The sequence below is a fragment of the Rhinolophus sinicus genome, chromosome 9 (assembly GCF_057876585.1).
Source record: "Rhinolophus sinicus isolate RSI-liver-muscle chromosome 9, RSI-T2T, whole genome shotgun sequence".
NCBI classification, from domain to species: domain Eukaryota; kingdom Metazoa; phylum Chordata; class Mammalia; order Chiroptera; family Rhinolophidae; genus Rhinolophus; species Rhinolophus sinicus.
In genome coordinates this window covers 10,599,088-10,621,615 of record NC_142509.1, presented here as the reverse complement: position 1 = coordinate 10,621,615, position 22,528 = coordinate 10,599,088, and the positions used below count along the sequence as shown (strand labels likewise).

The 22,528-nt window shown below is 48.9% G+C and overlaps 1 protein-coding gene across 1 annotated transcript in view; it reads left to right on the top strand.

The window, feature by feature from the left end:
- ST14 (ST14 transmembrane serine protease matriptase) overlaps window positions 1–22,180 on the top strand; it is a 39,454-nt gene extending 17,274 nt beyond the window's left edge. The window contains exons 2-19 of the mRNA XM_019713990.3: window positions 3,239–3,398; window positions 3,863–3,990; window positions 4,158–4,228; window positions 4,634–4,791; window positions 4,983–5,018; window positions 5,291–5,531; window positions 7,519–7,658; window positions 8,002–8,099; window positions 8,792–8,901; window positions 9,034–9,164; window positions 10,412–10,516; window positions 10,867–10,977; window positions 11,112–11,225; window positions 11,545–11,667; window positions 12,463–12,649; window positions 19,674–19,948; window positions 21,322–21,458; window positions 21,542–22,180. Coding sequence (XP_019569549.3) covers window positions 3,239–3,398; window positions 3,863–3,990; window positions 4,158–4,228; window positions 4,634–4,791; window positions 4,983–5,018; window positions 5,291–5,531; window positions 7,519–7,658; window positions 8,002–8,099; window positions 8,792–8,901; window positions 9,034–9,164; window positions 10,412–10,516; window positions 10,867–10,977; window positions 11,112–11,225; window positions 11,545–11,667; window positions 12,463–12,649; window positions 19,674–19,948; window positions 21,322–21,458; window positions 21,542–21,703 — 2,487 coding nt within the window. The 3' untranslated portion in view covers window positions 21,704–22,180. The remainder of the gene's footprint in view (window positions 1–3,238; window positions 3,399–3,862; window positions 3,991–4,157; window positions 4,229–4,633; window positions 4,792–4,982; window positions 5,019–5,290; window positions 5,532–7,518; window positions 7,659–8,001; window positions 8,100–8,791; window positions 8,902–9,033; window positions 9,165–10,411; window positions 10,517–10,866; window positions 10,978–11,111; window positions 11,226–11,544; window positions 11,668–12,462; window positions 12,650–19,673; window positions 19,949–21,321; window positions 21,459–21,541) is intronic.
- The last annotated feature ends 348 nt before the right edge of the window (window positions 22,181–22,528 follow it).

The following is a 22,528-nucleotide window of genomic DNA, read 5'->3' as shown; positions in this document are numbered from 1 at the left end:
AATTGTACACTTTAATATGTAGTGTTTTTTTTTTTTCCGCCAATTATACCTCAGTGAAGCTATTTTAAAAATTCTATAGGTTTTAAAGTAAGTAACTTAAAAACCAAAAAAATCCCAGAATGTTGAAGAATCCCAGAATCCTAGTGATGAAGAATGTAAAATATGAGGGCGGGGGGAGGAAAAGCCAGATAGAGGTTTAGAGAACATACTCTTTATCCTTGGTGTTCTGATATTCCATCATGATGTATTTAGTCATATGTGCTTTTTCATTTACTTTTCTCACCATTCAGTGAGCCTTTGAATTAAAGAGATATGCCTCTCTTTATATTCTCCCAGGACTTCTTTGATGATGTCCTCTGCCAGTGTCAAGAATTGGGCTCTGGTGTTATAGAAGATAGAGGTGAGACAGGGAAGGGCATTGTGAGCAATCCTCAGGTCCCCACCTCTGTCCCAAACAAAAATACCCCTACCCTACTAGTCCCCATAAGGGGTGGGAAATAGATTTCTCTAGACCTGAGGACACTAGGTACAGAGGAAGGCTGTAGTGAGGGGCAAAAAGAGGCAAAGGTCTATTCTCTCACATGGTCTGGAATGCTAGTGGCTGTGTTTAAATTGCTCTATCCAGGAGATTAGAAAATTATTCTTTGGAGCAATTAAACCACCCCATAGAAGAGATCTACATAGCCTAGCTGTTGGGAATGCCCAGTTTAAAAAACAAAACAAACAAAAAACTCTATAATTGTGGCCTGTAGTAAAGCCACTTGGGGCAAGCCATGCACACAGAGCTTCCAAATGGACCTTATTCTTAAATATGAATGAACAACAAAGCATCCTTGGGCATTTGAGAAAAGCCTTCAACATGAAAGAGAAAGTGAAGAAAAAAAAGAGAAAAAGTACTCAATAAAAATATAAAGATGAGATTTTTGCCCTCAAAATTCAGAGAACAAGAAAGAATAAAATTCAGAGAACAAGAAAGAATTCTTGGAAATTAAAGTTTTGATAGCAGAAATGGAAAACTCAATAGAAATTTTAAAAATTGAGATGATAATAGCAGAGAAAGGAAAAGTAAAGTTAGAGATCAATATGATAGAAATTTCAATTTCAATATAATAGAAATTGCAGAAAGATAGATCAAAGAAAATGAAGGGGAGGACATAATTTAAGAAATAATACAAGAAAGTTTTCCAGACTGAAAAATATGAGTTTCCAAACTCAAAGGGCAGGTGGAGAGTTCAGCATCATGAAATTGAAAGACCCAATTCAAAGCACATTGTTAAGGCTTTCAGAGAAAGAAAGATAATAAATCATGAATAAACAATAATGGATGTGTACTATTATCATATTTCTCAAAAGCAAAATTAGAAGCTAAAAAACAATGGAGTCTGTGAAATTGTAAGTGAAAATTATTTGAAACCCAGAGTCCTATACCCAGCCATACTATCAAAAATGTGCTTGCAGAATTAAGGAACTTTCACAAACAAGCAAAGTCTCAAAACATTTCTCAGGAAGCTACTGAAGTATGGTGTTTCACCAAAATGAAGTAAGCCAATAGAAATGAAGATATGGAATCTAGGAAACAAATTTTAACACAAGAGGAAGATGAAGGGAATTCCCAGGGTGATGGTGAAGGTAGTTTCAGACAACAGCTATGGGAAAGGAGAGAGGACGTAGGAGGGAAACTCCTAAGAGGAAAATGAGACGAAAGGTTGTTTGATAGACTTTATATGTGGAAGAGTAGAAGAGTATTAACAGAGCTCTTAGATTGTCTGGAAAGACTTGGGTATATGTTAAAAAGAAATCCAAATAAGTGAATATTTACAGCAGGAAAACAAAATTGTTATACTGGGAAGGAAATAATAGTGAACAACATTTTCAAGGACTAATGAAAACAGAGAGTATGGATATAAATTTTTAAAACTTTAGCTCTATAACTATTGGGAAGTTGGGTGAGACACAATGAAGGAAGGACATTAAAATCCACATTATCATAATAGAAAGTCAGTTGATTATATTTTAAATAGATGAATCAAGATATAGTGATATTGGCATATGTAGAAATATGGAGACAAATTCCTGAACAGTAGTTTGAAAGCATATTAAATAGTTGCCTCTGGGGTGTTTCTTTTCTTTTTTAAAAATTTATTTTTATTGAGATATAATTGACATATAATATTGTGTAAGTTTAAGGTGTACAACACATTGCTTTGATACATTTATATATTGCAAGATGATTACCATGGTAGGGTTAGCTATGGGGTGTGTTTCTGTGAGTGATATTTGATCAAGTCACAAATATAACTTATTAGGAAACTAAAATTAGAGATAAAAGTATCCAAATGTGTCCGGAGGGGGAGAATCTGTCATAGCAATGAGTTAATAGATACTTGTAAGGTTTAAATGTGACAAACCAAGAAACGTTAGTTCAAGCACATTATTTAGAGTTATAAGGTTAACCCCAGAAAAACTACATCTGCAAACTGTTAAAAATGGCCACATCTGTGGAATTTGGGATGGAGGCTATTGCTTTTATTACAAACCCTTTTGCAGTGGGTATGAGGTAGTTAAACCTATAAAGGGCATGGCCCCTTTCCAGGATTGAGGGCAAGCAGATAGAGTGTGCGCGGTAGGGCAGAAAAACTTACCTGTCATTGCGTGCTGACACTGCATGCACCTGCCCCTTCCACATTCATGTTCCCCCTCCTGGATTCCCCCTGACAAGGAGGAATCAGGGAAACTGCTGTCCTGTTTGTCGCAAGTTTTGTTGCTTTTTGTGCTTTTGTGCTTGAGCAGGGGTGTGGATTCCAGTAGAGACCTGGCCTTCTCACTTCACCTTGAGATCATGGATTGGGACACTTAAGGCTAAAAGCAGGGTAGCTTGTTCCACAGTGGCATCACAGAGCTGTCCAGGTTTATAGCCTGGTTAAACACTGGCAGAGCAAGGCCACTGGGTAGGATGTACAGTTTACATGCTGCCCACAGGCTCCTGTTGCAGGAGCTGTTGGGACAGAATCGTCGGGGCTCCTTGCTCCGTGCCTGAGGCTGTGGTGGCTGGGGGAAGGGCTGCCTTTAGAAGTTTGCACAGGGGCACCCAGTGGCCAATCATGGCCTGGGTTGGGCCTGCTTTCCCCACAGCTGGGCATCTACCTGCGTCAAAAGATGATTCATTTAAGTGGAGAGTTTCAATGACGGGCTGTTGAGGTGAGAGAGTTTCTGAGCTGCAGTGCCTTTTTCTGTTTAGAACATGAATGGCTTTGAGGAAGGCCTGGAGTTCTTGCCGGTGAACAACACCAAGAAGGTTGAGAAGCGAGGCCTCAAGCCCTGGGTTGTACTAGTGACTGTGCTCATCAGCTTCTTCTTGCTGTCGCTCACGGCTGGTTTACTGGTGTGGCACTTCCAGTGTGAGTAAAGCTGGAGGGGGTGGCTCTGGGGGCGATGTGGGGGTGGCTCTACCTTCTCCCTCAACAGACAGAGCCAAGGCCTGCCTCTTATGGACCAGAGAATGGAGGGTGGCATGCGGGTGGGTGAGGAGGGGTCTAGGGCTCTGTCTCCCTGGCTCTCTCAAGCCGTAAGGTGTGTGTGTGGGGGGGTGGGAATGGAGAGTTGGTCAGAGCTGGCCTGCAGGGCTCATATGTCCACTGGCTCCCTCCTGCATTCGCTCCCGTTTGTGGGAAGTTTTGTTGCTTTTCACACTCTTGGATCTGAACATAGGTATGGATTCCAGTAGAGACCTGGTCCATCTGCCCCCATGCCCTTCATCATAGCAGCTCCCCCAGGGTTGCTGAGGGCAGCTTGTGGACGTTGGGGGATGAGACAGGACTGCTGTCTCTTCTTCTAACTACTGTCCTTCCCTGGTCTTGCACAGACCGGAACGTGCGGGTCCAGAAGGTCTTCAATGGCTACCTTAGGATCACAAACGAGAACTTTGTGGATGCCTATGAGAACCCAAACTCCACTGAGTTTGCAGAGCTGGCCAACAAAGTGAAGGAAGCGGTGAGTCCTATCCCTGGGCTGACGCTCTGTTCCTGCTGTCTGCTCCCTGGGCTGATGTGGGGCACGGGGAGGGCAGCCAAGTCCCAGGAGGGAGGGAGCAGCGAGGGCTGGGGCAGGAGGCTGTCTCTGCTCTCTGGCCCGCTCTGAGCCTCTTGTCCTTCCCTCAGCTGAAGCTGTTGTACAGTGGGATCCCAGCCCTGGGTCCCTACCACAAGGAGTCAGCGGTGACTGCCTTCAGGTGGGTACTGAGGGGAAGGCTGGGTGGGGAAGTGCTGGGAATAGGACCGGCGTGTGGTCCTCTGTGGGACAAGTGCCTGGGAGCCTGTAGGGCGATGAAGCCCTGAGGCCCTGCCTTGGAGAGCGAAGGCAGCAGTGCTATTCTGTCCTTTATGCCCATGACTTACCACGCGTAGCTCTTCTGTCTCTCCAAGATGGGTGACCCGGGAGTGTTACTATGATGAAGGGTTCGGAGCAGGGTGGAGTGCTTCGCACAGTGCCTGCGACATAAGCCACTCGGGAATGGTAGTGATTCTTTGTTATTTTTCCAAATGTGGGTTTGGGTCTGCCCCTCACATCTGGGAGAGTGGGGACAGGTAGATGCCCAAAGCCCCTCCGCATATCAGACCCAGTCGCCTTTCCCCAGCGAGGGCAGCGTCATCGCCTACTACTGGTCAGAGTTCAACATCCCCAACTACCTGGTGGAGGAGGCGGAGCGCGCCATGGCCGAGGAGCACGCGGTCAAGCTGCCGCCCCGCACCCGCACCCTGCATTCCTTCACGCTGACCTCCGTGGTGGCCTTCCGTGAGTGCAGGGTGCCGGGGTGGGCGTTTGGGGGGCCAGGCTGCGGTGGAGCAGGGGAAGCCACTGCTCCTGGGCGAGTGCCGGGAAGCGAAGACTGTGCTGGCCGGCACCTCCCTTTAGGGGAATAAGGAAGCAGGAATGAGGAAATAGAGCAGGTCAGTAAATACTGTATTCGCCCTCTTTTTCTTCAGCCACTGACCCCAGGACAGTACAGACCACCCAGGACAGTAAGTATGGTGCCCTTTTCCCAGAGGAGGACTGGGGTGTGGCCAGATGCCCCTTCAATCAAGGGGTCCCCAAAAGTTGCACAGTGGTGATAGCAACACATCCCTTTGCCTCCCCCATGCCAGGAGAAGCCCCCTTCCTGGTCTCTTGCCAGTCCAGGGCAGCCTGGGGCACCTTGGAGAGGCCAGGTGTAGGGGCACCCCCAGGAGGGCTGTGAGCTGCTCACCCCACCCACTCTTCCCAGCTCTGCCCCACTGCCTCTTGTGTCCCACAGACAGCTGCAGATTCGCCCTGCACGCCCGCGGTGGGGAGCTGACTCGGTTCACCACGCCTGGCTTCCCTGACAGCCCCTATCCAGCTTTCGCCAGCTGCCAGTGGGCCCTACGGGGGGATGCCAACTCCGTGCTGAGCCTCACCTTCCGAAGCTTTGATGTCGCGCCCTGTGATGACCGTGGCAGTGACCTGGTCAAGGTGTATGACACCTTGAGCCCTGTGGAACCCCGCGCTGTGGTGCAGTGAGTGTCCCAGGGGAGCACAGGCGGCTGTGGGAGCTTCGTGGCTGCCCCTTGTGGGCTGGACCTCTGGAGCTAGTTGCAGTGTAGGTTGGAGATATGTGACTCTTGTGACTCTTGGCCACAGGCTGCTGCCAACTTCCAGGCAGCAGAGAACAGGTGTGTGGTGTGATGAGCTCCAGTGGAGCGTCTTGGAGGTGATTTCTAGGCCTTGGCAAGGGTGGGTGAGGAAGGCTCACGAGATGTCAGTGAGCAGGTGTGCTGCCTGTACCTGCCAGAGTGAAGGTGCAGCCTGCTGTGGTAACAGTTATGTTGAGGCCAACAGATCAGGAGACAACTGCCACTGAAAAGATAGTTTGTTACTCACACTTCAGAGAGCGCCACAGAGGAGCCACACAGGGAAGCACCAGGGTCGGTCAAGAGGCAGAGGACGTTGTCAGAAAATGTGGGCAGTGCTGTTTTGTTGTGGTTTCCACAGGAAAGGCAAGGAAAGGCAGGATATATAAGTTAAGGACTAATAGCTTGAATAATTCCAGTTGGCTCTGGGGCATAGGTTTGTCTCTCACTGTCTGGTATGGTACCTGGTTGTGGGGTGATTAGGGCGGGTGGATGGTGGCCTGGAGTTTAAGAGCCCTAGAGAGAAGTGGTTGGGGGTGGGCTTTGAATTGGTTTGCGTGAGAAAGGCTTGGCCTCAGGTGAATCTTTGCTATCTCTAGGAATTGTCTAACCCTTGGAGGGCAGTCGCTCCAGCAAGGCTGCAGATGTCAAAGCATCTGGATTACAGGAAATAAAATGGCACCTGCGAAGGAGGTCGGGGTGCCCAGAAGCACGCCACCCTAGCCAGTCGCATGTCAGGATGGCGCACACTTCTAAAAGGCGTTGTGGGTTGGGGGCAAAGTGCCCCCCTCCCCCTCTCTCCCTGACTCAGTGAGCCAGAACCTTCTACTGCCCTCTGTGGAAATGAGCTGGGCAGATGTTTCATGATTAATAATGGGCTAAAATTCAGGCTGAAGCCAAGACAGAACCATCTGCTGCTACAGTTTAGCAGCCAGAACTCCTGTCTAAACACCCTTTTTGTGCAGGGTTTTTCCCCTCTCTCTAATCCGTTAATTGTACAACAAATAAATACATGTCCTAAAAGGAAAACGTGGAAAAGAGACATGGGCAAAGAGGACGAATGTCATTCGTAATCTTACTTCCTAGAAACAATCACTGTTAGATTTGTGATGTATACTCTTCTAGACTTTTCTGCTGTGTATGTATATGTTTGGGTACATATTTAAATATGAGATTATACAGCATCTTTGGTTTTGTTATCTGCTTTTAAAAAATGAAGTATATTATGATAGTCTTTCCAAATCAGTAATCCTGTCCCTAACCATCATTTTTAATGGTTGAGTGACGTGGAGTAGTCGAGAGGCTGCAGGACATGGGCGTTGGCCGTGTAGGCTCTGGAACCTGATGCTTGGGTTTGAATTTCAGCCTTGACACTTAGTAACTGTGGAATTGTGGACTTTCCCATGCCTCAGTGTCCTTATCTGTAAAATGGGGATAATTGTCTCTACTTCAGAGTTGGTAGGAAGATACCTGAGTTACTAGATATAAAGCATAAAGAATAGATACAAAGGCATGTTCTTAGTAAGTGTTAGTTGTTCATGCTTTTACTGCTATTATTATTGTTATTATTTAGCTTGTAGTTTATTTAATGAATTCTCTAATGTTAGGTATTCAGTGTTTCTGAGCTTTTGCTATTTCAAACAAGGACAGCCTTACAATTAGTGCACAGTGCCTGCAACATATGCGAGGACTCAGGTGACCTGCAGGGCTCATCAGGGATGTGCCTGAGCTCAGGTCGCTGATTGTTTGTGTGGCGTGACCTTTATGACCCCACCGTTGGCCTTTTGTGAAGGGTTTAGGGATGGAGTCTTTGGGTCCCCTCTGCTTAGGTTCTGGCTGCTCTTGATAACGCCTGCCCCTTTTGTCCCCGCAGGTTATGTGGCAGCTATTCCCCCTCCTACAACCTGACCTTCCTTTCCTCCCAGAACGTCCTGCTTGTCACGCTGATAACCAATACCGGGCGGCGAAATCCTGGCTTTGAGGCCATGTTCTTCCAGCTGCCTAAGATGAGCAGTAAGGAAGGGCTGGGGTGAGGTGGAGAAGGGGACAGTCTTTAGCGGTTGGCTTGAGCCCAGGAAGCCATAGGCCAAACCCTGTGGCTGGCAAACTGGCCCAGGTCGATGACAAAGGTTTGAAGCTTAAGCCAAAGGGCCTTTTGCCCCTCACCTGAGTCAGGAGGCCTCCCTAAAGAAGTCGGCCTCCTAGCATTCAGACTTTTCAGCAGCTGGCTGTGGAGGCTCTAGGTGTCCAGGCCTGCCGCCTGAGAGGACCACCGGCTTTGCCTCAGGCTGGCTCTCCTCTGGCCCCTCCCGAGCAGGTCCTCAGTCCTCATGCTCTCTCCTGCCTTTCCTCTCAGGCTGTGGAGGCTACTTACGTGAAGCCCAAGGGACATTTAGCAGTCCGTACTATCCGGGCCACTACCCGCCCAACATCAACTGCACGTGGGACATTGAGGTAGGAGCTGTGGGGGGAAGAAGGAGGGTGGGGAGAAAGAGAGTGAGAGAGAGAAAGGGAGCGAGGAAAGGATGCCCCAGGATGGCATGTGAGAAGGGCAGAAGGGAGGTGGGCTCCTAGCAACCCCGAGTGGCCAGAGCTCATCCCCGTGGCAGGATCTGAATCCCGCAGGCGGGCAGGTTTGCACAGGGCTGACTTGCTGCAATGTCAAGCTGACCCAGACTCAAGTCCTAGCTCCTCTCCATGGCTGATGCTTGCTTGCTGCAGGTCACTGAGTGTGCTGGTGGCTGCCTCTGAGAGGTGCGGTTGGGATTAGGTTGGAGAATGTGTGTGCAGCAGAGAAAGCACTTGCTGAATGGCCGTGAGACAAGTCTTGCTGACAGGACTGCCCCTCATGCCATCCCAATCAAAGATCCATCACTCTTTCCTACTTTCGATAATGTAGGGAGAACTTTCCAGCCTTCTTTAGCGATATAGCAGTGTCTCTTGTGTCTGAGTCTAGAAGTTCTTCCAAACATGGACCGCGTCCCCTCCTGCTCTGTTGCATGTTGCCCACATGGGCTGGAGAGGAGAAGCAGCACAGCCAGGCTCCATGCCCTGCTTCTCCAGCCCCCATAGCCACCACGCGACGTCCTTGGGTTTAGGAAAGAGGGAATGAAGCAGCAGAGGCCCAGCAGCATCTCTCTCTTCAGGTGCCCAACCATCGAAATGTGAAGGTGTCCTTCAAACTCTTCTACCTGTTGGAGCCCAACGTGCCCCTGGGCACCTGCCCCAAGGACTATGTGGAGATCAACGGGGAGAAGTGAGTGCTGGGAAGTGGGCGAGGGGGAGGCAACAGGGGAGTGGGCGAGCTGGCCCAGGGCTGGTGCTTGTGGGGAGGGGGTGCCCGAGCCCCAGGATGTGTCCTCTTCCTACTGTTGGCTCCTTCCTTCAGGTACTGCGGGGAGAGGCCGCAGTTTGTGGTCGCCAGCAACAGCAGCAGAATCACTGTTCACTTCCATTCGGATCAGTCCTACACGGACACGGGCTTCTTTGCTGAGTACCTGTCCTATGACTCCAGTGACCGTGAGTGACTTCTTTGGAAGGAGGAGCCTGGCTAGAGGGAGGGACCCCGATTCACTCTCTATGCCGCCTCTTCTTAGCGTTGTGCTTTCCTGATTCTAAGATGCCAGAGAATGTGCATATCCCTCTAGTAGATTTCTGAAGGAGAAAAGGCTGCCTGAAGTGCATTTGTTACAAAGGCCACAGTGAGCGCTGGCACACACCGTGCCCTTTAGTCCCACCGTGAGGCACCTTGAGCCCAAGCACCCTGAGTTCCTTTGGGCCACCTGTCCCTTTGGTTCCGCATCCCTGTGACTTTAATAATTGGTGCTTGTCTTTGTGGCCTTTCAGCACCTTTAGAATTGGTAGCATAATTTTGAGACACGTTAGAAAATTCTGGAGCATGAACACGATACTCACTATTCCTAGCTTTGACAATTCTGTGATCTATACCTAAGAGATCTGGCAGATTCTGTTGCCTTTAATTTCCCTGTCTGCTATGTAAGTAGCAGTTCTTCCACATACACAATGGTCTTTTGTTTCAGCCCTGCATCAGAGAGTAACCTTTAGGAGACATTTTAAGTTAAATTCCTATATGCAAGAATCCAAATTTAAGTTAAAATTCAATTGCACAGCTCACCACCAAAAGTGTTATTAGATGAGAAAACTGCTTTGATAAGTGACTAAGCTACCTATGCAGAGAAAGTGACAACGGCCTCCTCTCCACTTTGTCATCTATCTGCCTGATGACATCAGTTATCAGACACCTTCCAACTTCAGAAACGTGGAAATGTGGAAAATACCTAATTAAGGAAATGTGGTGATGCCATTTGAACTTTGCATAGGACACATACATCATTGACCTGCTGAGCTGCTGTTGCTCTGTGTTGCCGATGGGGAGGCTGGGCCTTGGGGGACATGGCTGGCCAAGGACACGACAGTAAAACTGAGTGTACACCCAGCCAGCCCCTCTTCACTTTGCCCGGAGCTTCCTGGGGTGTGGTCATCGGCAGTCAGGAGGGACTCCCGGCCAACTCTCCCCTACGGGCTTTAGAAGCCGCCTTGCCAACAGCTTGATGGGCCCGGGAGAGCCCTGCCCTGGGGTGCCAGTGGTAGCCCTGTCCGGTCTGTGTTGAGGACGGGCGAGAGTTTTTCTTTGGGCCTCAGTGTTGCGGTGTGGTTGTCTGTGAGGGAGGAGGGTGAGTCGGGGAGCCAGCTGTGGGAGGCAGGGGTGGTGGCTGCAGACTCCAGGCCTGCCCTGTCCCCTGCAGCGTGCCCTGGGAAGTTCATGTGTAACACGGGGCGCTGTATCCGGAACGAGCTGCGCTGCGATGGCTGGGCGGACTGTGCCGATTACAGCGACGAGCTCAACTGCAGTGAGTGGGGCTGCGGGCTGGGCCGTCCTCCCTGTCCGTGCTGTGCCCTGGTGCCTGTCAGCTGACCCCCGTGGCAGGAAGGCCCCAGGTGGCGGGGAGGTTCTGCCCATCTGCTGTGTGGACATCTAGCCCCCTCCCCTCTAGCCATGGCCCCTGGGGCGCAGACAGTGGAGCGTCTGTGCTGTGCTGAGGTCAGCTCCCATAGCCAGTGACACAGGGCACCTGGACCCGCTCTCCAGATGGGACTCTGTCCTCAGACAGCTTCCCGGGGAAGCTGAGTGATGAGTGAGGCTGGGGGGCTTACATCCCCACTGAGCCTCGCCAGCTGACGCTGCCCTTGCCCCATCCAGAATGCAATGCCACCTACCAGTTCACGTGCAAGAACAAGTTCTGCAAGCCCCTCTTCTGGGTCTGTGACAGCGTGAACGACTGTGGAGACAACAGTGATGAGCTGGAGTGCAGTGAGTGCTCGTGGGGGCGTGGCGTGAGTGCTCGTGGGGGCGTGGCGTGAGTGCTCGTGGGGGCGTGGCCTGGGCGCTGCAGCCATCTCTCCGCTCAGGCGTCGAGCCCCTGCTGAGTGCTTTGTGCTTCCCAGATTGTCCGGCTGAGACCATCAAGTGTGCCAATGGGAAGTGCATCCTGAAGAGCCAGCAATGTGACGGGAAGGACAACTGCGGGGACGGGTCTGATGAGGCCACATGTGACAGCGGTGAGGCCTGGCCCAGCCCACTGTCCTTCAGGGGACTTTCCCCCACTGTACCCGAGAGAGGCGCCATGAGCACACTCACATGCAGCATGTCCAAAGTTTAATAAACACAAACCACCTCATGTGAAGTGTGACGATAAAAGGTGTCCATAGGAAGAGAATCTTCCAGAAGGTGGAGAACCTTTGGCGGCCTGGAAGGACAGTGGGCACTGGTGTAGATGGGTGGACAGGCCTGAGTGAGGGGCTAAGATGGGTGGATCACCAGGCTTCTGGTTGGGTGCCACAGAGGAACTGATTTTCTCCCCGTGTCCTCCTTGAGCAGTGAGCATCGTCCCCTGCACCAAACACACCTATCGCTGCAACGATGGGCTCTGTGTGAGCAAGGGCAACCCTGAGTGTGACGGGAAGAAGGACTGTAGCGACGGCTCGGATGAGAAGGACTGTGGTGAGCAGGGATGCCATATACGGTTGTTCACTGTGCAGGCACATACACAGGCGGAAATCACACCAGTGCCTCACTCACCCAGTCTGCCCTGGTGAGAGGGTGTGTCTGCCTGGAGGAAAGGATAACTTTGCTGGTTGGTACTAACACTGCCCCATTGGCCTGCTCTGGTCCTGGAGGCAAGGCCATGAGCAGCCAGCGTCAGTGCCTTCATGGCAGGGCTGCTGGGCTGGCCCCTGCTCCATAGACCCAGCCACGGGAGTGGCAAGCCCTGGCCTCCCACCCTGCCTGGAGGAGAGAGCACACAGCTTGCTGGAGCCCTTGGCAGGGTTTTGCCCACACCCCACCCCACACTTTAATTTGTAATCTCTTGTGTGTTTCAGAAGCACTGGCCTCAGGTTAAATTTGAGCATAGCTGCAGCTATTCTGTGACTTCATGTCACCCATCCACTGTTCTCTCTGAGAGCTGTGCCCTTCAGCATTTGACAAGGAAATCTAGGCAAATGACACCCAGAGTAAATCTAAACAAACCAACAGGTGTCTGGAGGCCCTTTGAATGCGTTTGTGTAGGAGGCGGTAGGGGAGCATATGATGGTTTTGAACCTGGGAGTGGGGAGAGGGGCCCAGTGGAAGCCTGTGAGGCTTGAAGTTACTTACTGGTAGGGGTCCCTCATGCCACAACTGCTCCGGTGGTGCTATGCCTATCCCCATGGGGGCTCTTTGGGCCTGATGCAGGGCCCGGCGGTGGTGCCCCACTTTGACTCACTGTCTTTTCTTTGTCTTATCTGCCCCTCCCAGACTGTGGGCTGCGATCATTCAGCAGGCAGTCTCGAGTTGTTGGGGGCAAGGATGCAGAAGAGGGTGAATGGCCCTGGCAGGTGAGTCTCCATGCCCTGGGCCAGGGCCATCTGTGCGGAGCTTCACTTATCTCTCACAACTGGATGGTGTCTGCAGCTCACTGCTTCGTCAACGACAGAGGATTCAGGTGAGCCACTGGGCAGGAAGTAGGAGGGCCTCCTTGGAAGCCCTCCTCTGTGTATTCTGGGGTTGGAAAGCCCTGTGTCTGTGAGTCACGCCAAAGTGGGATGGCAGTGGGGCAGGGCCAGGACTGGAGGGGTTGCAGACACCCAGCACGGGCTCACTCGCAGTAATAATTAAAATGACTATCTCTCTCTCTCAGTCAAGTACCATCTAAGTGCCTTTCCTAACAACCTAGTTAGGCAGGTCTGTGTATGTCCCCGTTTTACAGAAACAGAGATTCAGAGAGGTAAAGACATTTGCTCGAGGTTGCCCAGCTATTAAGTGGCAGAGCCAGACTGGGACCCAGGTGTGTGGATTCCACAGTCTGAGTGGTTAGTCCCTGCACCAGAGGGACGCCTCGGGATGAGTTCAGACCAGCCTCACAGTCACTGCAGCTCTGGCTTGCCAGGTGACCTTGGGCAAGTTAGTCACACTTCCTAGGCCTCTGGTTCTTCGGTGGTAATGGTGACACTGTGAGTTCTTATCCTTAGAGCTGTGAGAATTAAATATGACAGCTCACCTGAAGTACTGAGCCCTGTGCCTTGCACAGGGAAGGTCACTAAGGAAGGGTTGTTCTGGCATCTTAGGAAGGGGTGAGCAGAGGATGAGCAGGAACAGGTGGCCTGACCCAGGGCTCGGCTCTTTGTGTCTTAGCTCCAGTCTATTCAGGCCCTCTGGCCATTGGCTGTGGGTGGAAGTCTAAGGGGACAGCTTGCTCCTGGAGCAGACCTTCCAAGGGATTCCCACCGTTGGGGACTTCCTGCTGGGCACATGCTCTCCTGCCACAGGCAGCAGCATGAGGGCCCCCCAGGCTGCCATGACACCCTTTTACAGGAACGAGAGGAGAACCGTCATGCACTTTCAGGAGAGATGGCCTACAGCAGCACGCAGGCCTCAGGAACAGATGTGGGGCATGGTCAGATGGGCACATGGGCATGGGTGGTGGAGGAGACACCGAAGGTCTGGAGGGAGCAAGGTCAGTGCGAGGAGCGAGGCCTTGCTGGGCTGTGGAAGGGCAGCCTCGTGCAACCTGACTGTCCTTTCTCTTCTCATTTTGTCAGCTCTACTCTACCCTGGACAGAAATGATTTTCTTTCTTTTGGGGGTGATGAGAGCCTACTTAAGAATTTTTTTAAATAAACTTTATTTTGGAATGTAGATAAGTTGCAAAGATAGTACAGAATTCCCATATACCCCTCACCTGCTTCCCCTTGCTGTTAATGTGGGATGTTTGCTAATACTAGAAACTCCCGCTGGTCTGCCCTAGTTTTTACACTGATGTCCTTTCTGCTCCAGGAGCCATCCCGGTTACTACTTTACATTCTGTTCTCCTGTCTCCCCAGGCTCCTCTGGCCTGTGACAGTTTCTGTCTTTGTTTGTTTTTCATGACTTTGACAGCCTGGAGGCCAGGTATTCTGTAGAATGCCCCCCCCATCTAGGTTTGTCTGATGTTGTTCTCATGATGAGACTGGGGTTATAAGGTTTGGAAGAATATCACATCATATCAGCAGGTAAATGATGTCAGCATGACATTGCAGGTGGAGTTAAGCTTTGTCATTTGGTTAAGATACTGTTTGCCAGCTTTTTCCATAGGAAGTACCTGTTTTCTCCCTTTCTACATGGTATTCTTTGGATATCAGCTAATTTGGAATTCTTCTGTAAGGAAGGTTTGTCCCTTCGCTCCCCTTTACTTAACCATCTATTTATACTCCAACAGGCTCGTGTGTATTTATACTTCAGGTTGTAATCTGATGCCATGTTACTGACTTTGCTGCTCAAATTGTTCCAGATTTGGCTCTGGGGAGCTCACTGAGTTTGGCTCCTGTGTTGTGTCCCTTTGACATGGCCCCATTCTTTTGTTTATTTGAGTCACTTTCTTGCTTTCTGGCACTCCTAGGTGCTCCAGACTTCTCTTGTATGTTCCCTGGCCCAGCCCTAGAAGGAGCCATTTCTCCAAGGAGCCCTCTTAGTGGGAATGGTGTTTAGAAACCAAGTGCTCATGGGTGCTCGGTGTGCTCGTGGTCACTGCTGCCCCCCAGGGAGAGCTAGGACACCATGTCTGTGTCCTCCAATGAATCCGCCACGGCCTCCTGTACCTCTTCCTTTTTCCCTCTCATCATCTCATTTCTCATGTCCCTTTCCTTCATCTTCTGTTGATCATCTGTCTTACTTTTTGCCCGTTAATTCCTTCAGTAACCACTGTTATTATCAGCACTGTGGAGATGAAATGAGTAAGACTTGGTCCCTGCACTTCACAGACTTCCCTGGGTAGGGGGACGAGATCCGTGATGTGTGCACATGTGCATACACACATGTGTGCACATACACGGACATACATGTGCACAGCAAGTGCTAGGCCAGAACTGTGGACACGTTACCTAGGGCCGATGTGTGGGGTTTAGAATTCTGCCTGCGCGCTGGGAAGGGCGGCAGTGAGGAATGCCGTTATCAGCAGGAGCATCTGATCTGAGTGTCTAAATGTGAGGGTATTTGTCACTGGACAAGATAATTCAGTCCTTCCAGAAAAAGGGAGTGTTGTGAGCAGAAGCAGGCAGGCCTGAAGTGTTCAAGAACCAGTTACTTTGGACACATTTCTGAGTCAACAAGTACTCACAGGGTGTTACCAAGAGGTGATATCATGTTGTGGTTAAGAGCATAGGTTGTCTGTGTTTAGACTGTGGTCCATGACTTACTAGCTGTGTGATCTTGGGAAAGTTACTTAACCTCTCTGTGCCTGAGTTCTCATCTTAAAATGGGTGGCTGTATCTTGAAGAGCTGTTGGGAGATAAAAATGACAACATGTCAGCATTTAGACAAGTGCTTCATGTGTGGTCCGCTCTGTTCCAATGTTAACTATTTCCAATGCCCTCTCTAACACCATGGCAGTTACTGAGGGGATCTAGGTGGCCACACCTTCCCAGCTGGTTTCTCAGTTACTGGTAAGTGTGTGTACCTTAAACAATTAGAGACTAAGTTTGCTTGTATAATCAAAGACTGTCTTAGACTGGGTACCATGGGCTTTAGAGAAAAGACCATTGTGGTGGGGTAAATAGGGAAGACTTAGTGGAAGGGGCTGGGTGATCAGGGTCCAGCTGAGGGCGAGGCATGGGGAGCCTTAGGGCGCAGGGCTCAGCACCAGCACAGGGCTGAAAAAGGGATGTCCATGTTAGGTGGTGGGGTCAGGGGAGCATGCAGCAGAGGGCTTGATGTGCCTCCCCTCCGTCCCCCATCCCATCCCATCCAGTCCTTGCCTCCTAGATATCCTGGAAGCATCTCTACTCTTTCCTACTCACACTGCTACTATCTTGGCTCCCCCTGGCCAAGGGGGGCGCCAGCACCCTCCACCTGATCCCCTTGCTTTCTTCTCGGCACTCTGGTCTGTACTCCCCAATGCCAGTGTGGTCTATCCAAAGAACTAACTTGATCCTGTTGACCCCCTACTTACATGTGTGCTGTGGCTTGCAGGATAACGTAGAAACGCCTTAGCTTGACCAACATGGCCACATCACCTGGCCTCTGCCCATCTCTCCAACCTCAGTCTCCTATCCTGGCCTCACACCGTCCATATGTTCAACTTTGGGGGGCTTCCTAAACATTCCTGTTGCTCTCTTTGACTATGCTACTTTCTCCTCTGCCTGTAGGCTTTGACCAAATTATATTAGATTTTGAAGGCCTGGTTCATGAGCTGTTTCCTCTCCTGACTCACGCCTCCCACCCCGTGTTCTTCCAGGGCAGCTCCCCAATCCTCTGAAGGATGCTTTTCACGCTGTGCTGCCATGGGTGGGTTTCCTGGTTCTCTCCCCAAGTGTACTGTGAATGTGAGGACTGGGTATAATACAATTCCTGGAACATCAGCGAGACCCGATAATTACTGAATAAGTGAATAGATGGATGGGTGAATACATGGTAGAGTATGGGGCTGATTGTGAGAAAAAATCAGAAAGGGTCAGGCAGAGTGAATGGTGGTACTGAATGCCTAGATGGGAAGGAGAGGCTGATCTGACAGGTATTGGAATCATTTTAGCTTGTTGAATAACACAAAGAGGTTCTCACACAAGCAGTTTTTAGGCAGTTGTTATCCGGCAGCAACAGGTTAGAATGAAGAGAGACCAGAGGCAAAAAGACCTGGTGTGGAAGCTGGCGCTTCAGTCTGGGTGTGAGACACTCTAGGGAGGGGGTGGTAAGACTGGCGAGGAAAGGGTGGATGCAGGGTCCGCAGAAGGCAGCTGGGCAGGGGTGGGGTGACAGATACTGGTATGTGAGTCTGAAGTGCACGTCTGAGGTGAGGCTGCTTCTGTAGCCTCTTGACTTTCCTGAGAGGTTAGAGAAAATGAAGCAGGTCTTCACGTTTTTCTCTATCATATACATTTTCTATTTTAAAGATATATTTTCCAGTTTTTTATTTTGAAAAAAATTCAAACCTACAAGTTGCAAATACAGTGAAAGAAAAGAAAAATTACAACAAACGCCTTCATACCCTTTATCTTACATTCACTAATTGTTTAATTTTACCACATTTGTTTTATTTTTCTCTCCTCACACATTGATGTGTATAAACACACATATTTGGTTTTAACAAATATTTTTCTTTTGAATATCAAGGTATCTCAGAACACCTCAGTAACAAAAGATTTGGTTTACTAAGGAATCTACTTGTTAGCAGAACACTTCAGACCACAAAGTTAACATTAGGTTACGTACATCTTACAAAAAACATTACCTCGATCTGTTAAAATAAGCCAATGTGAAACTAGGAAAGAATAACTAGAAAAAAATAAGTTCAGCTTTAGTGCCCCAAGTATCACACTTAGAAGTAGAACGATATCGTCTCCTTAAGTAGTTATTGTTATGCCATGCAGATTTTTTAAATGTTAACAAAAATAAAGGAAAAAATCCTTGAAAATATATTATCAGAGGCAATGAAGATAAAACATCGAATAAGTAATTCTTCAGGCAGAGTTTAGTCTATTTCCCTGCATGACGTCTCATCATCTCCTTTGAGGGATGGCATCTCAGGTACAGCAGCCTTGCTACCATCAGCCATCGGGTCATCTTCATCAGTGCTAAGACCAAGTTTGATCATCCTGTTGATCCTGTTAGCGTATGTCTGGGATATTCCAGACTGAAGCTGGAAGACAGGAGCGCAGTTTCGTGGAGCACGGTGACCAGATCCTTGCTTCACAGACATGTCCTTCTCGTCAGCCTCTTCCTTTTCTGTTGAAGTCTTGGTGCTGGAATGATTCGGGTTTATTGCCAGGTGTTTCTTTGCTGCCATGTAACCCATTGTTGAGTTGTCTCTTAGGGCTTGGGCCTTCATGATTCTTTCCATGTTTTCTGTCCAGCCACTTGTGCTTGTGGCATTGCAGCATTGGTCAGTTAATTTTGCATGACCAGCCTTTTGGCTTTTTTCTCCAAGATGTCTTTCGTGATTTTGCAGAGCTTTTGAAACTTTGCTTTTTCTCTTCTGCGTCTTCTAGAATGTCCAACCCCTCTTTGGTGACTGACACTAAAGTCTTCCCTCAAGTTCCTTCAGCTGTTGGACACAACATCTCAGTAGGCTTGATCACACAAACCTGTCTAAGCTGTGCTGCCAAAGATGTTCACATACATTTTTCTGAACTGTTTCTGAGTTAGGTGCAGCCATCACGACATTCTTCCTCACGTACATCAATCTGTGTCTCCTAAGAACAAGGAAGTTCTCCCATGTAACCACAATATGTCCAGAAATGACAGTGCTGATATGGTACTGTTAGCTAGCGTACGCCCCATATTTCATATGTCCTCCAATTCTCTCAGTGTTGTCCTTTATAGATTTTTATCCCCTTAAATCAAGGATCTAGTCTAGGGTTATGCTTTGTATTTAGTCATTAGGTTTCTTTAGTTTCTTTTAAATCTAAAACACTTTCTTCAAGCCTTATATTTTTGGTTTGTTACCTTTTTGAAAAGTCCAGGCCAGTCATTTTACAGACTATCTCTCAATTTGGATTTTTCTGATTGTTTTTTCTTGATTAAGAGTTAGGTTACACATTTTTTTTTTTTTTTTATGGGAAACACTACCTAGGTGATACTGTGTCCTTCTCAGGAAGCCATGATATCTCATTAATGGGAATGACTGGGAGAAAACTGTTGATTACTTACTTGGTTAAGGTGGTGTCCATGGGTTTCTTCATTATAAAGATACTTCCCTCCCTTGGTTATGAGTTAAGTAATCTTGGATGATCCATTGAATCAGTGTGAATATCTTACTCTCCAACAATCTTTTGCCCAGTGGTGTTACCATTCCTCAGTGATTCTTGCATGTATTGGTTATTGCTGTGGTAGGTGCAAAATGTGATTTCTTATTGAATAATTTCTTTTGTATTTATTAGCTGGTGTTTTTCTGTAAAGAATAGCTTTGCTTGCCCCCTTATAAATTTTTTTGAAATTATTTTTTAGACTCAGGATGGACTCATGGATTTTCCCTTCTCCCTTTTCTATTATTCAGCATGTGTAGAAATGTAAGCCAGTTGTTTATTTTGAAGTTCAGATGACCTTGACTTTGGCCAGTGAGCACCTTGTCCTACTTGTTCCGTCACTGGTTTGAGCACTCACTGACTTGTGGTAAAACAAATGTCCCAGGTTCATTTTATGCTTTACCTACTCTAGACCTGAAATCAACTGATTCCGCTGCCAACAGCAAACCTAGTTTATCAACTTCAATCTATTTTTCAACTCATGTGGTGCTTAGAATACGTATCACTGTGTTAGAAAAATATTCTGAGTTGTGTGTTCTGTGAAAGATCAGATTAATAAGCTATAATAAGGTATTTTTGGATAATCGAATGAAAATGAATTAAAAGAAGGAAACAAAGACGGAATGGGGGCGGGGGGGTGAGTGCGGTGTCAGGAGGCACCCAGTAGTTTCCAGTTGAGGATGGAGGCCACACTGTGCCGCCGGTGGTTTGTCCGGTGGCGCGCTCATCTCGGGCGGCTCTCTGGCTCCCTCTGCAGGTACTCCGACCACACCATGTGGACAGCCTTTCTGGGTCTGCACGACCAGAGCAAGCGCAGTGTTCCCGGGGTGCAAGAGTGCAAGCTCAAGCGCATCATCAGCCACCCTAACTTCAATGACTTCACCTACGACTACGACATCGCACTGCTGGAGCTGGAGCAGCCGGTGGAGTACAGCAGCACCGTGCGGCCCATCTGCCTGCCCGACACCTCACACTCCTTCCCGCCCGGCAAGGCCATCTGGGTCACTGGCTGGGGCCACACCTACGAGGGAGGTGAGCTAGGCTGTCCCACCTCCCACACCTGGCAGGATGAGGCTGTCCAGGAGTGAAATGGAGGCTTCTAGTGAAAGCGGGGCATTTGGAGGCCGGGCTCTGCATGGAAGGCCTGGCCCTGCTACTTAACTGAGCGACCTAGGCCCAGAGTTGCTTAAACCCTGGGCCTGTTTCTTCCCCTGTGCAGTGAAGATAAAAACACCTTCCCAAATGGTACTTAGTGAATGTAAGAACGTTGCTGTGGAAACACTGATGTAGAGAGTCCTGAGGAGCTGTGCCTGGGTCAGGACCAGTGATGGGAACCTGGCCTCTTCTCTCCTTCTCCCTCCATCTGAAGGCCATTAGTTGGTAAATGTTATGTTGAAAAAACTCAGTTCTAATACCGTGTTTCCCTGAAAATAAGACCTAGCCGGACAATTAGCTGTAATGCGTCTTTTAGAGCAAAAATTAATATAAGACCGGTATTATACTAATATTATATTGTATTATATTATATTACATTACATTATATTATTTTATAATAGTAAATAATATAATAAAGAAAATAGTAAAATAAGACCGGGTCTATAATATAATATAATATAATATAATATAATATAATATAATATATTAATTTTTGCTCCAAAAGATGCATTAGAGCTGATTGTCCACCTAGGTCTTATTTTCAGTGAAACACGGTATTAACATAGCACACTGCTGAAAATTTGTAGATTATAGAGAGGAAAAAGAAAAGTAACCTGACTTAGGGCTCTACCCAGGGGTGTCCAAACTTTTTTCAATGTTTTTCACCAAGGGTCATATTCGGTAAAATACACAAACAGCCGGGCCACTCACTCGAGGTGAAGTACGTATTGCTTCACCTGGTTTACAAGTAAATAAATACTTGTAAATAATTACTTACAAGTAAGTAAATATATTTACTTAAATATATTTAAGTAAACTAAATGTATTTTTGGAATTTGCTGCGGGCCAATTAAAAATGGATTGCGGGCTGCAGTTGGCCCGCAGGCCGCAGTTTGGACACCCCTGCTCTACTGCCTTAACAAAACAACTGTGGGCATTTTTGTGGTACTTTCTTTTAGCCTTTCTGTTTGTTTCTCATATGCTATTCCCATGGTGTATATTTGAGCTTATATCACCTGTCACATTTCCAGCCTGCCACCCAATGACTCTATATGGCTGCCTAATATCCCATTGAGTAAATGTGTCATCAGTTACATAGCCATTTGTCAGCCACAGGCCTTTAGGTTGTCTCCAGAGTTTTACTAGTACAGTTACTCCTGTGGGAACATTGTGGATGGCACTGTTCCCCATGTGGCACGGCCCCCTCAGAAGCCCACTTGCTCAGTCAGCCTGTCCTGCCCTCTCCCCAGGCAACGTGGTGCTGGTCTTGCAGAAGGGCGAGATCCGTGTCATCAACCAGACAACCTGTGAGAAGCTGATGCCACAGCAGATCACCGCGCGCATGATGTGTGTGGGCTACCTGAGCGGGGGCGTGGATGCCTGCCAGGTGAGTGCCAGCAGGGGAGCCTGGGCTGGGGTCAGCCTGGGGAAGTGGGCGGGGGCACTCAGGGCTTGTCTTTCTTTCCTCAGGGTGATTCCGGGGGCCCCCTGTCCAGTGTGGAGGCAGATGGGCGGATCTTCCAGGCTGGCGTGGTGAGCTGGGGGGACGGCTGCGCGCAGAGGGACAAGCCAGGCGTGTACACGAGGCTCCCTGTATTTCGGAACTGGATTAAAGAGCAAACTGGGGTATAGACGCAGAAGCCATCCACCAGCCACCCCAGTTTGCACCCCTGAGAACAGGATTGCTAACTGCACCCCTGCCTCGGGCCCCCCTGAGCCCAGACTATGAGCTGAATCCCCATGACTCTAGAGATGGAGGACCAGTTTGCAGAGCCTCTCACCTCCCTCAGCCTCCAAAGCAGAAGGGAGGATCCCGGCCTTGCCGATGGGGCAGAGGCTTGAAGACACAGCCTGTTGGACTGAGGCTCTTTCCTGAAGATCGGCTTCCTCTGCACCTCTGATCCAGGAGCAGCTGTAATATTGACTCTGGGACCCCTTAGGTGGGGCTGATGGGGCACTGGGTGTTCCTAGGGCCACACTCTTCAAGAAACCCAGCCCAGAAGAACCCCGGAAGACAGATGGGTCTAAGATTTGAATTGTTTTACCAGGTCCCAGGGTAGGGTTCAGAGTGCGTATTTGTGTGTATGAGTAAAACACTATTTCTTTTTAGGTATGCTTTTTTTGTTACCGGAGTCAATGGGCTCTCCTCCTTCCTCTCCTTCTTCCTAGTCCCAAATCCTAATCCCAGGTTGTAACTGGGTTTAAATTTCCCTCAGCACAGACCCTGGAGTCAGGCTAAGAGTGAGGGTCTCCAGCCAGCTAGCAGAGGGCAGAGGACTGTGTTTTTTGTTTTATTTTGTTTTGTTTTATTGGGGAATATTGGGGAACCGTGTGTTTCTCCAGGGCCCATCAGCTCCAAGTCGTTGTCCTTCAATCTAGTTGTGGAGGGCGCAGCTCAGCTCCAAGTCCAGTTACCGCTTTCAATCTTAGTTGCAGGGGGCACAGCCCACCATCCCA